Genomic DNA, 13,376 nt, shown 5'->3' with positions numbered 1-13,376 from the left:
CCCATGATCATAGGAGTAGGATAGAAGTTACCAGTTTCTTGTTGTTCTTGCCAGTATTTGGCCTCATCTCTTCCCAGAACCAACTTCCTCAGCCATTACCTTTATTCTCCTACCCAAACTGGGGTTCCAGTGGCACATCAAGACAGCAGCCTCCACAGCCCTTCCACTTTTCCCAAGCTCTTCTGCTCCCTGCCTCCTGAATGCGGCCTGTCAGTTTCTGTGTCTGAGTCTTTGCACGAAAGGCACCATCTATTTGGGATTCCCTTTATTCCCAGTCTGGGTCTCACTTTTTGCATCATTTAACCCCCAATTCAGGGAGCCTCCCCAGAGATAAGTTTCCCCATTCTACTCTGAACATAACCTTTTTTAAAAATCCTTGAGGCATTTTGGATGGGTTTGAGGTTAGAAGTGGATCATTATACACATACACTCAGGTACTCAAGTTCCCTTTGAATTCTTAGGCAAAGATATAGAAACTCCCTGCTGAAGTGGGATGGCAGGAACAGAACAGCTTGTCTTGGAGTGGTGTTTCCCCGGCTCCTTGGTTCTCTGATGGAGGCACAGTGGTTGGTGTAACTTGGAGTTTGCTATGATCCTGCCAGAATTGAGAAAACTTGAATTCTTGCTACATCATTACTCTTTTATGCTCGGGGTTTACCTCATCTTTCCAAGATAACTTGTGCTATGCACTTCGCTTGAAGGAATTTTTCACATGCAGTGTCCCTCCAGGTACTGTATACGTCATAAGCCTCCTCTCTTCTTGGCTTTTAGGTCATGCGGTTCCTGCAGGATCCCATGTGCGGCTGAATCTCCAGACTGGGGCAAGAGAAGTGAAACTCCAAGATGAGGACAAGCTTCGAAATAATTTGAAAGGGTTGAAAAAAGGCAAAAGGTATGGTGTCAACCCTAGGGACTGGGAGACTGACAGCATTGACCCTGTAATACTGAGAGTAATGACAATGTGTTGTTTCTTACCCAAATACACATGGCTTTAAATTTTTTGAAATTTAATAGCTTAGAATTTGTGATAAATCTGTCAGGGTTTTATGGATGTTTACTTCTACGGTCTTTGGAAAGAAATAGTTTGCAAAGCAAATTGATACTTTAAGAAAGGCTGTAGGGGAATGCTTAACCTGCTTTAAAAATGAAGCCATTTTTCCCAGTACTCTAAGAGTACCCATTTGAATCCCAACAGTTAATGCACTGATTACAGATGAGTCATCTATTCATTAAAACAGGCCTGTTAAACCTTCTGCTTTGCAGTAATACTTCCTTGGTGAGCAATAAAATTGCATTTTGAAGTCTTTAATTCAGACCAACTTTTCCTCTTGTTAGTCTATATTAAAACAAGCTTTCAAAAGTTCTCCAATGGTAAGAGTTGCCTTATTTTTTAATAATCAGTTTAGATTATTTGCTTTTGGGCAATTCGTAGTCTCTATTTTTCTGTTTTTTACCTTGAATTACCAAGTTTTTTTGCTTGCTGTTTCCTGTGTAAGGGAGAAGGAGGTTGAGGCATGGGGTTGCAGGGGCTGCTGGAATTGTGCAGCTTGATAGGGCAGTATAAATACCAGCCATGAAGTATCTAACACAAGGACCAGCAAATTATGGCCTGCAGCAAAATATTGGGACTACTGCCTTTTTTTGTATGACCCAGAAGCTAGGTTGTTGTTAACATTTTTTAATGGTTGAAAAAAAATGAAGAAGAAGAATATTTCATGACTGAAAATTATTTGAAATTCAGATTCCAGTGTCCATAAATAAAGTTTTATTGGAACATAGCCATGCTCACTCATTTAGGTATTGTCTATGGCTGATTTCTTGCTACACTGACAGAGTTGAGTAGTTGGGAAAATGACCCCATAAGGCCTACAAAGCCTAAAATATTATCTGATTATTACAAATAGTTTGCTGTCCCTGTTCTAATACGAGCATATCTTGTTTTATTGTGCTTCACTTTGTTGCAGTTCGCAGATACTGCGTTTTTTACAAATTGAAGATTTGTGGTAACCCTGTGTCGAGCAAGTCTATTGCTACCATTTTTCCAACAGCATTTGCTCACTTCATGTCTCTGTGTCACATTTTGGTAATTTTCACAATATTTCAAACTTTTTCATTAATATTTGTTATGGTGATCCTGTGATTAGTTCTTTGATGAATAGATCTTTGAAGTTACTATTGTAATTGGTTTTTTGGTTTGTATTGTTTTTTTGTCATGTATCTTTTAATTAAGGTACCTACATTTTTTTTAGACGTAATGCTATTGCACACTTAATAGACTACAGAATAGTGTAAACATAACTTATCTGCACTGGGAAGCCAAAAAATTCATGTGACTTGCTTTATTGCAATATTCACTTTATTGCGATGGTCTGGAACAGTGACCTCAATATCTCTGAGATATGCCTATTCATGTAAGTATTGGGAATCAATCATGGATTATTGAGTGGGGTTAGTGTTACTCAGTCCTTGGATTTTTATTATTTTAACAATATTTTGCGGTTTAGATATGAGGCAGAAAGTTACCTTAGAAGCCCCATTTTTACCTGAGTCTTTTCTTTTATATACCTGGCAAAAGGTCATCCATCCTGTCCATGTGGCACTCACAAGCCCACAAAGTAGCTTATTCAGATTTGGGCATTTTTCACTGTTGGAAAATTCAACTTTATATTATGATAGATAAGGAGCTATTTGTCGTCCTTATAGTCACCCCAAACTGGGAAGGATCTTTACTTTCCCCCATTCTCCAGATAGGCCTGAACCTGGATTAACCCAGGTTATATGATGATTATTTTCTCAGAACCGTCGAAGAAAGAATCAAATCTCATTGTCGTAACCCCTGTCAACCTCCCTCCATCCCTAGCATGCATATACATACATTTTTCAGTGTCTCAAAGTACTTAGGAAGTCTTTTCTCACATCTAAGCCAAGTCTTATTTTCTGAATAAGAAGACTATTTTTTTCCTGGTTTAAGAATATTGAGTTAGGAACTTGATGAATTTGGAGCTTTTTATTTGTTGGTTTTAATACTATGGGAAGTGATTTCTCCAATACCTGACCATAGATCATTAGCAGGAGCACTTATTGCTTTGTCTGTTGCTCCTGTCTTTTTATACTAGAAAGCAGAGCCATCCATGTGGTCTGTAGTAGAGACACCGTAAGAGAAGAATATTCGTCCCCACTCCTGCCTCTTTGCTTTTCTCCTTTGGAATGTTTCTGAGGGCTCTGCCCTGGAATGGCCTCCAGGATATGCTGGACATGTCTTCTTCCTTCTCAGCATTTATAGCCAGCAGCAAACCTGTCTGAACAGAAGCCCAAAGACGTTGACAAAGTGGTGTGGGTGTTCAGTGCTGTGAGCTCAGTGAGTCTCTGGTTGCCTTTGGTGGTGACTTCCTTCTCAAGGAGTGGACCTCATCCTGTGCTCCTTTAATTCCACTTCACAGTGTCTTCCTGCCTCTCTAGTTCTGGAATGGGAACAGAGGCCAAAGGGCAGGGCTAATTTTCAAAATTGTTATAATATTTTGCTTATTGACTTCATTCTGTTTTGGGGAACAAGATCCACAGCTTTCCATCAGATTGTCAAAGAAGTTGGTGATCCCACAAAGTTAAGAACCACTGGCTAGGACTTCCCTGGTGGCGCAGTGGTTAAGAATCCGCCTGCCAGGGCTTCCCTGGTGGCTCAGTGGTCGAGAGTCTGCCTGCCAATGCAGGGGACACGGGTTCGAGCCCTGGTCTGGGAAGATCCCACATGCCACGGAACAACTAGGCCCGTGAGCCACAATTACTCAGCCTGCGTGTCTGGAACCTGTGCTCCACAACAAGAGAGGCCGCAATAGTGAGGGGCCCACGCACCACGATGAAGAGTGGCCCCCACTTGCCGCAACTAGAGAAAACCCTCGCACAGAAACGAAGACCCAACACAGCCATAAATAAATAAATAAATAAATAAATTAAAAAAAAAAAAAAAGAATCTGCCTGCCAGTGCAGGGGACACAGATTCGAACCCTGGTCTGGGAAGATCCCACATGCCGTGGAGCAACTAAGCCCGTGCGCCACAACTCTGGAGCCTGTGCTCTAGAGCCCGCAAGCCACAACTACTGAGCCCGTGTGCCACAACTACTGAAGCCCACGCGCCTAAAGCCTGTGCTCCGCAACAAGAGAAGCCATCCAATGAGAAGCCCGCGAGCCGCAACGAAGAGTAGCCCCCGCTTGCTGCAACTAGAGAAAGCCCGCGCACAGCAACAAAGACCTAAGGCAGCCAAAAATAAAAAGAAATAAATTTTAAAAAAAAGAAAGGAACCACTGGCTAGAGAGAGATGGGGATAGTCCATTCAGCCTAATCCATGGCAGCTTCTCCATTAGAGCTGCTGGCTCTGTGACTGGCCACACTGCTACCTAGAGCTACAGTTCTTGTGGGCTCTAAAGCCTGGGAGAGGTCTCCTGACTCTGACTTGTCCCAGAGGATTCTCTTGGCACTACCTGAGTTCAGTGTATAGTTGGCTCTCAGCAGGTTTTCCTCTTCCTCTTTGTGTGTTAGGTATTGCCATCTCCACTGGTTTTAGTCTGCATCCCTGTCAATCTCTCCATAGTACATCTCTCTTTTTGCCTTGGAACAACCAGATATTTGAGTCATCCTCTTATGTTTAGAGGGATAAGGGACAAACTTCATCCAAGTTGTTTCATTTTGGGTTGAGCATTTACCACGGTATAATATGGTATGGTAGTTAAGGGAGTGGGCCAAGGACAGGACCATTTACTTACTCCATTCATTCATTTCACAAAAGACCTATTGAGTGCCTATGTGCCAGGCACTGGAGATACAGTAGTAAACAAAACAGACAAGATGCTAGCTTTATTGAGGCTAGCAGATAGGAAAAGAGAGAAATAAGTATGCAAGTAAGGTAATTACAGATTATAATAAATACTAGGGAAGAAATAAGGTGATAAGTCCCTGAGGGAGGTAAATGTAGATAGGATGGTTTGAGAAGGCCTTCTCAAAGAGATGTTCGAACTGAGACCTGAAGAATGAGGGGCATTTAGTCATGCAGGGGGTTGGTTTTATAGGTTTATGGTTAGAGCATTTCAGGCAGAAGAAACAAGAAGAGTTTCTGGCTTTGTTAAGGAAAGGGCTTTGTCAAGTTCAAGAAACAGGAAAATGATCAGGTTGACTAGAGGGTAGGAGAAGGAAGAAGACTAATATGAGATGAGATTGGGAAGGTATGAGGGGCCAGATCATGTGGAATTTTGAGGAGCATGTTGAATGTTCTTCATTTAAGTAGAATTGTAATGGAAAACCATTGGAGGATTTGGGGTGGGAGAGTCATTTAATGTAATGTAGTTTAGCAAGATCATTCTAGTTGCTATGTATATGGAGGATAGATTGGAGGTGGACAAAAAAAGATGCACAGAGACAATTAGAATGTCATTTAAGTGGATCAGGCAAAACATAATGGTGGCTTAGTCTATGGTGTGTGAAGGAGAGTGGATGAATTGGAGATTTAATTTGGAGGTAGCAGCAATAGGACTTGCTTATGATTTAGATGTAGGGGTTGGAAAAGGATGGGGTTAGAGGTTCAGGGTAAAGCCTCATTTGGGATTTGCACAACTAGGTACTTGAAGGTACTATTTATTGAAATAGAAAAGATTGAGAGAGGGACAGTTTTATGGGGAGAACTATCAAGACCTATGTTTTAGATGTAATAAGTCTGGGGTGGCCATTAAACATCCGAGATCCAAGATATATCAGTAGTTGTACAGGAGTCTGGCTGGTACTCAGAGAAGAGGTTTGGGTCAAAGATGTAAATTTGGGCATCACTGCCTGATAGATATTCTAAAATATCTAGGTGAGAGGGTAGAGATAGAGAAGAAAACATTGTCCAGGATTGAACTCTGAGGTGTTCCAGCATATAGGATTTAGGTAGGAGATAAGGAACCAGCAAGAAGAGACAGAGAAGGAGTAAGGAAGAGGAAGAACCCGGAGAGTGTGGAAACAAGAAGCCAGGAAAGGAGTGTGTTTCAAGGAGGGAGGGGTGAACTGTGTAAATGCTGCTGAGTGGTTGAGGAACATGGCACTAGTGAAGAGTCCATTGGATTTGGCCATCAGTTACTGGGAATTTTGATGAGCAGTTTTAGTGGGGTTGTGGGAATAAAATCCAGGTTAATGCATATGGCAATGTAAATAGCATTCAAGGAGGTATGGATGGTGAATGAAGACAATGTGTTTATAAAGTTTTACTTAATCTGAACAGGAGCAGGGAAATGGCATGATAATTAGAGACTGTGGAGTCAAAGGAGTGTTGGTATGCTGATGGGAATAATCCAGTCAAAGGAAAAATTGATGATGCAGGCAGGTGGGAGTGGTATAATTATGGGAGTTAAAGCTTTTGAAAAGGCAAGTGGGATCTCTAGCCTAAGTTCAGCAGGGGCAGGGACACTGTCATCCATTCCAATAGTAGGGAAAGCAGAAAATACAGATTTAGGTGCAGGTTGGTGTATAGAGTGGATGATGGAAAGGTGAGGGAGTTCTTGATAACATCTGTTTTTCTCAGTGAAGAATAAAGTGAGAATACCAGCTGAGGATAGTTGTATGTGTGCCTGTGCATGTGCACACACACGTGTGCACCCACACATGTGCACACTTGTGTGTGTGCAGTTGGGGCTGAGAGTGGGTGATGATGGATAGCCTGGAGACTGGGACTTTAGGCAGTAAACAGATATACAGACATGACGGGATTAATCCTGACCAAGAATTGGAGGAAGGAGGAGATAATCTGCTCAAGTTATAGCCCTAAATACGTAACTCCCTCTTAGGGGTAATGGTCAGGGCAGTGGCATCCTCATGCAGCTGGCAGTGGGTGATTCTCTGGCAGGAAAGTGGTTCTCTTTCCTACCTTGTAGGGTTGTGGTAATGATTTGAATGAAATATTACTTCTAAAGGGTTAACACAGTGCCTGACACATGGCTAAGTGATCTGTAAATGGGAGTGATTAGCTATTTAGTTTAGGAGGACTGGGGTTTAAAGAAGTCAAGTGTTTTTCTGAGGGCCCTAAGGGGTCTCTAGGATGAATCAAGGACAGAGTGAGTACCTCTCATGAGACCTGAGGCTGGCTAGGATGTTGGACCATAAGACTGATGCACTCATCTCGCCTGGAACAGAGTGGTCCAGTAGCCCCTTCCTCCCCAGCCTCTGATATATCTCCAGGGATATCTGGATTCCTCCCTCCCCCTCCCACCCCCTCCCCTGCCAGCTGGACAGTCTTGTCATGCACAGCCCACTTTCTATACTTCCCTTAGTCTGTATGTACCATTCTTTTTCTTACCTCTGTTCACTGAACTGAAGTGAGTGCTGGTGGCAAAACCTGCCTTCCACCCCCTCACCCCATGAATACCTTCTCTCCAGTCAAGATGAATTGTTGTGGCTTGGATCAGCTACAGGGCTCTTTGTGAGGATACCACTCTAGTCTCTGCCAGGTTCCTGACATTATGTCCACATTGGTTCCTTTCTCCCCTGTCCTTGGAGGCTGGCTATGGAAGGTGGCTGGCCTCGATTTTAGTTCTCAGTATCTCAAACTCATTCCTTTGTCAGGTTGACTCATACCTCCTGCATGTACTCTGTGCTCAGGGGTTGGTCTTAAGGGTATGAATTTATCCAACCTGTTTTTGTAAAGATAGACTGAGTTGTCAAATCAGGTCAGGCACACACTTGCAGGGCTCAGGTCCCTGTTGGTCTCTTTCCTAGAAGAATATAAATAGGGTATACGTTATTTCCTCTGTCTGTGCCCACTGTCCTCCAGGAGGTCTTACTCTGGCACGTACTGAGGGAGCAGCATTGCACAGACATTCTAGACTTGTTCTGCCCAAGTAGCTGGCTGAGAGCTCTCTGTCCATGGTGGACTTCTGTCTGCCTCATGCCATTTTATCCTCTTTCATGAAGTGACTCCATCTTCAGCTCTTTCCTCCTCTAGCTTCAAGGTGAGATCACCCTGTTAGACTTCTGGCTGACCCACGGCAAAGTTAAGATAGTGTGCTCTGAGTTAGAGCTGGCCTGGATTAGCTGACCTTGGAGTGCCAGCCACCCAGAGGGGTTTTCTTTCTTGGGAAAGATGGTGTCCCCCTTGTGACTCTCAGCTTCTCTTTGGACAGGCTGGACATCAACACCAATACCTATACATCTCAGGACCTCAAGAGCGCACTGGCAAAATTCAAGGAAGGGGCAGATATGGAGAGTTCAAAGGAAGACAAGGTTTGTGATGTTGTTTATAGTGAGTTCATACCATCCTGCAGAATGGCCTTGAAGGGAATCACTGTCTCCTGAAGCTTTAGCAGTGAACATGGGATAATAATAACAATAATATTATAAAATAATTTAAAGAGCCAAGTAAGTTAATGCCAAATAAGTAACCCTTTACAGACTCTTAAAAAAAATGCTGGGAGCTTTTCTGTCATCGTTTACGTTAGGATCCAACTTCCCATTACATATTTGGGAAAACTGAAGCACAAAGCAGAGAGAGCCATACTCTGCATTACCACAGACATCAGTGAGGGGAATAGAGATTAAAACCCAGATCTCTTCACTTATACTTGGATTAGACACAAGTTTAAAGGACAGAGGACCTAGGCCAGGAAGGAAGAAGCCCAAGTCCTTTGAACATGTAGCAAACCTTTTCCAGACCTCAGATTCCTTAAATGTACAACAGATGGCTGAGGTTTCCTCCAGCTCTAAGTTTGTTTATAAGCTAAGGGAATGAGAAGGAGAAAGAGGCAGAATTGCAGCCCCTTGGTTATGCCTCTAATGTCTGGGATGGCTCGTGGATCCCGACCTATCAGAACGAAGTCTTATTCTTAGATGGATCATGAGCTCATGTGATAACCAGACAGTGTTGCAAATCAGTTTTTACATTTCCACTTGAGTCCTGTCCTTGAAAGAACCTCCTCCAATGGCTGCCTTGCAGACCTTTCTAAGTTCTCCCTCCCCCTTCTCCTCTTCACAATCCCCTTTGCTTTGTATTATATTTCTCTGCCCTCACCCCAGAATTCTGGCAGTATCTTGGAAAGGCAACACCAGGTTCTTGACAGCCTGTGTGTTAGTGGAGGAAGCTTTAGGTCCCTCAAATCCTTCAGAGCTAAGTATTTCTGAGACAGATGGACTTGTGTGTGTGTGTGTGCGTGCATGTGTGTATTGGAGAGGACCTCAGGAGGAGGTGTTAATATGCAGGCCAAGTCTCCATGTCTTTACTCATCTTACCAAAGTCTCATCTCCCAACATGGAGAGTGTATGTGGTGTGAGAAGGTGAGTAGCAGGATGGCAGCAATTGTGGTAAAGGAAGGTGATGCGTAATATTATATCACATTGCAGGTGTATTAACCGTGGGGGTGGAGGGGTGTGAGGAAAAGCAAATCCCCTACCTGCTGAAGGTGAGGCCAGCAGAGGAGAGCAGTGCATGCCTAGGTGCCTGGAGCAGAGATTGGTATTCCTGTGACCAGGGGTTGGGCTCATTCCCACTCATTCTCTCACCATGAGCTCCACATGGAGCAGATGGGAACATAAAAGTTAGCCCCTGTTCCATGTTTTCTCTGTGGATGGAAGACCCACTGCACCCCTGTCTCTTCTCTTTGCTCTCTTTAATGGCATTCTTATCCCCTAATTCAATTAGTGTAGAAAAGTATGAATATTATGAAAATATTTTTTAAATGTAAAAGCAAGAGATTATTTAAGTTTTAAGTTGCTGTTTTTTTGCAATTAAAAATAATTCTTTCCCTATGCAAGGGGAGATCCCAATAATGGTAGCCAAATACGACACCCCTGTACCAGCTGATTTGAGTCAGCTGCCACTTCTGACCTATGGCTGCCACACTGTTTCTTTACTTCTGTGGCACTTAGGTTGTTAGCTCCTTCGCTGAGGTGCTGGGTCCTAGGGTCTTTTTCTCATTTTCATTTGTATCCTTCCTGGACTGACTCAGCTCCCTGCCAGTGCGTTGGGACTGGCAAATAAATTCACTTGAAGTAGACTGGGGAGTTTCTTATATGTCTCAAGCTCCTGGCTGCAGATACCATAATACTTTTTGTTTATCAATCTTTAAACAAAATCTTTGCATGGTGACTTGCAAGTACAGGATGTGCTTTTACTATTTATAAAGACAATACTGTGAGATATTGTGTCATATCTTAACCAATTGAGTGAATTTTTTTTACCTGATTTTTTTTTGGGGAAGGGCATCAATTCCATTATATCCATTGGTAACTTATTAGATTTAAGTGAATCAGTCCTTCCCAGAGTCCCTTGCTTTGTGGAAAATCTCTATCTTACCCAGCACATTTGGGCCATTGTTGTTGAACCTGATCTCTTTATCCCCCTATTATCATACAAATTGCTTGATGCTTTATGCTTTATCATGTCAGCTGTTGTTTACCTATATCCTATAAATTACTCCATTTAAAAATATGGTCTTCTTTTTAACAAATATTTATTTATTTATTTAATTTATTTTTGGCTGCGTTGGGTCTTAGTTGTGGCACGCGGGATCTTCACTGTGGCATGTGGGATCTTTCGTTGTGGCGCACGGGCTCTTCGTTGTGGTACGCGGGTTTCTCTCTTTCTAGTTGTGGCGTGCGGGTTTTCTCTCTCTAGTTGAGGCGCGTGGGCTTAGTTGCCCCACGGCATGTTGGATCTTAGTTCCCCGACCAGGGATCGAACCCGCATCCCCTGCATTGGAAGGCAGATTCTTTACCACTGGAACACCAGAAAGTCCCCCAAATATGGCCTTCTTAAACTTTTGATTCTGGACAAGATAAAATAGACTCATTTCTCCCTATTCTTCCTGCTCAGGACAACTAAAAATCCTGGACATAATACTAAAAGCAAATATAAGAAGACTAAAGGTGAGAAGAAGAAGGTGGATTAGATAGGGACCTCGGAATTTGAGGGATGACATGGCAGTGAGTTCCTTGGCTTTCTTTTTGCCCTCTATATATCCCAGAGTGGGCACTGGAGAAGCCCATATCATGGAAATATCAACAGGTACAGATAGAGAAAAGGCCCTAAGAAAGGCCTGCTCTTCATAAGATAGCACTAGGAAAAGGGCAGCCTAATAGAACAAAAAACTTTTTGACAATACTTATTCTGCTTTAGCCAAAGACCTCCCTTAGTGCCAGTGGGAGTTGAATGGGGAACTTGTATTTCCACCTCCCATTTGGTGTAGTATAGCAAAGCTGTACTCTCTTTCCTCCACCAGAGTGGCGTCAGCAGAAGCTGAGTGGGGAGCCTGAACTTGCACCCCCTCTGGTAGCAATAGATGGTGTGAGGCAGTGCTCTTCTACCTCAATCAAGGTGGTGTCAGGGAGAGTTGAGCAGAGAGCCTGAATTTCTACTCTCTGCCCAGTGGTAGAAGACTATTCTCTGCTTCTCCCACTGCTGTGGTACCAGCAGAGACCAAGTGTGGAGCCTGGTTTTCGCCTTTCACATGCGTGTAGCAGGCTGCTTTTTCAGTTGGGGTGGTGTCAGCAGAGGCCAAGAAGGGAACCTGAATGTCTGTCCCCTCCCTGGCAGCACCAAGGTAGTTTTTCACTTCTCTTAGCTTCAGCGATGCCAGAGGGTTGGTGAATGGAGAGTCTATACTTCTACCCTCCATCTGGTGGGAACAAGGCAGCGTAAGTCAGCATTCTGCTTTCTGCTCCAGGGCAGTGTTAATGGGGATAAGTGAGGAGCCCGAACTTCTACCCTCAGATCAGCAGTGATGAGGCAGTGCCTCAGTTACCCTGCCAGGGTGTTGTCAGTAGAGGCCAAGGAAGGACTTCCATTCCCAATGCTGAGTGTCCAGCGGTGGCAGGTGATGCTCTTCCTTCTCCTAACTAGAGGTGGTGGTAGGATTTTGGAGGGAAGGGAGATGGAGAAATGAATTTTGCATATGAAGTTCTGGGAATGCTCCCTAGTAACCCACAAGAGAAACCAACCAGAATTAACACAGCAGATTTGAGAATGGAACTACGGTGTAGAATACTGCCCAGGTTTTTAGATTAGCTCTAGGTAGTACACACAGGAAGCAGACCAAAATAACACTGCAAATTCTGTGAAAACTAAATTGTTTTGGGGTCACAACTGTACCAGAAGACCAGAACCAACATATTAAACCTAAACAGTGTGACTGCCTACTGAAAAGGAAGATTCAGTAGAATTCAGAGTCTTATAACGTAATACTCAAAATGCCTAGTATACCAAAAATCACTCATCATACCAAGAACCAGGAAAATCAAAACTGGAATTAGGAAAGACAATTAACCAATGCCAACAGTGAGATGACCCAGGAGTTGGTATTATCAAACAAGGATTTTAAAGCAGTTATCATAAAAATGCTTCAAGCAATTATGTACACTCTTGAGACAAATGATAACCTCAGCAGAGAAATAGAAGACATAAGAAAGAACAGCATAGAATTTTAGAACTGAAAAATACAACTGAAAATTAGAAAAATAATCACTGGATAGGCTTAATAGTAGAATAGAGATGAGAAAGAAAAGAATCAGTGAACTTAAAGACCGATATAAAGTCATCTAAGTAACAGAAAATAGATTGAAAAAAAAAATGAACAGAGACTTAAGGACCTATAGGACTATAACAGAAAATCTAAGATTTGTGTCACAGAGTCGTCTCAGAAGGAGAGGACAAAGAATATGGGGCTGAGAAAATAATCAAAGAAATAAAGATGGAAAACTCCCCCAATTGGTGAAAGACATAAACCCACAGATTCATGAAGCTGAGTGAGTTCTAAATAGTTTATAAATTCAAAGAAATCAATACCATGACACATCACAGTCAACCTTCTGAAAACTAAAGACAGAAAAAAAATCTGGAAAGCAGCAAGACAGAAACCACATACTATCAATAGGGAATAATGATTGAATGACAGCATCTTTTTCATCTGAGATCACAGAGGCCAAAAATATGTGGCATATTTTTCAAGTGCTGAAAAAAACAAATTGTTCATTCAGAATTCTATAGCCAATGAAAATCTCCTTCAGGAGTGTCAGGGAGAAAATCAAGACACTCTCACACAAAAGAAAATTAAAAGAATTTATCACCAGCAGACCTACCTAAAAGAATGACTAAAGAATATTTTTCAAAGAGAAAGGAAATAATAACAGAAGAAAGCATGGACCATTGGGAAGAAAGAACAGTGAAATGAATGACTAAAGAATATTTTTCAAAGAGAAAGGAAATAATAACAGAAGAAAACATGGACCATTGGGAAGAAAGAACAGTGAAATGAATAAAAGTAAGGGAAACTATAATAGATTATCCTTCTCCTGAAGTTTTAAAATTATGTTTGATAGTTGTAGCAAAAATTATGACATCATCTATAATTCCATGTATGTTTAATAATAT

The 13,376-nt window shown here is 42.4% G+C and overlaps 1 protein-coding gene across 8 annotated transcripts in view; it reads left to right on the top strand.

The window, feature by feature from the left end:
- SIL1 (SIL1 nucleotide exchange factor) overlaps positions 1–13,376 on the top strand; it is a 313,671-nt gene that overhangs the window by 212,952 nt on the left and 87,343 nt on the right. For all 8 annotated transcript variants that reach the window (XM_082382073.1, XM_082382078.1, XM_082382071.1 and 5 more), the window contains 2 exons: positions 772–892; positions 8,140–8,239. In XM_082382073.1, the coding sequence (XP_082238199.1) occupies positions 772–892; positions 8,140–8,239 (221 nt within the window). The remainder of the gene's footprint in view (positions 1–771; positions 893–8,139; positions 8,240–13,376) is intronic.

This window comes from Balaenoptera borealis (genome assembly GCF_965194805.1).
Source record: "Balaenoptera borealis genome assembly, chromosome: 2".
NCBI classification, from domain to species: Eukaryota; Metazoa; Chordata; class Mammalia; order Artiodactyla; family Balaenopteridae; genus Balaenoptera; species Balaenoptera borealis.
The sequence above is the reverse complement of the archived record's forward strand: the minus strand, read 5'-3'. Positions and strand labels throughout refer to the sequence as shown.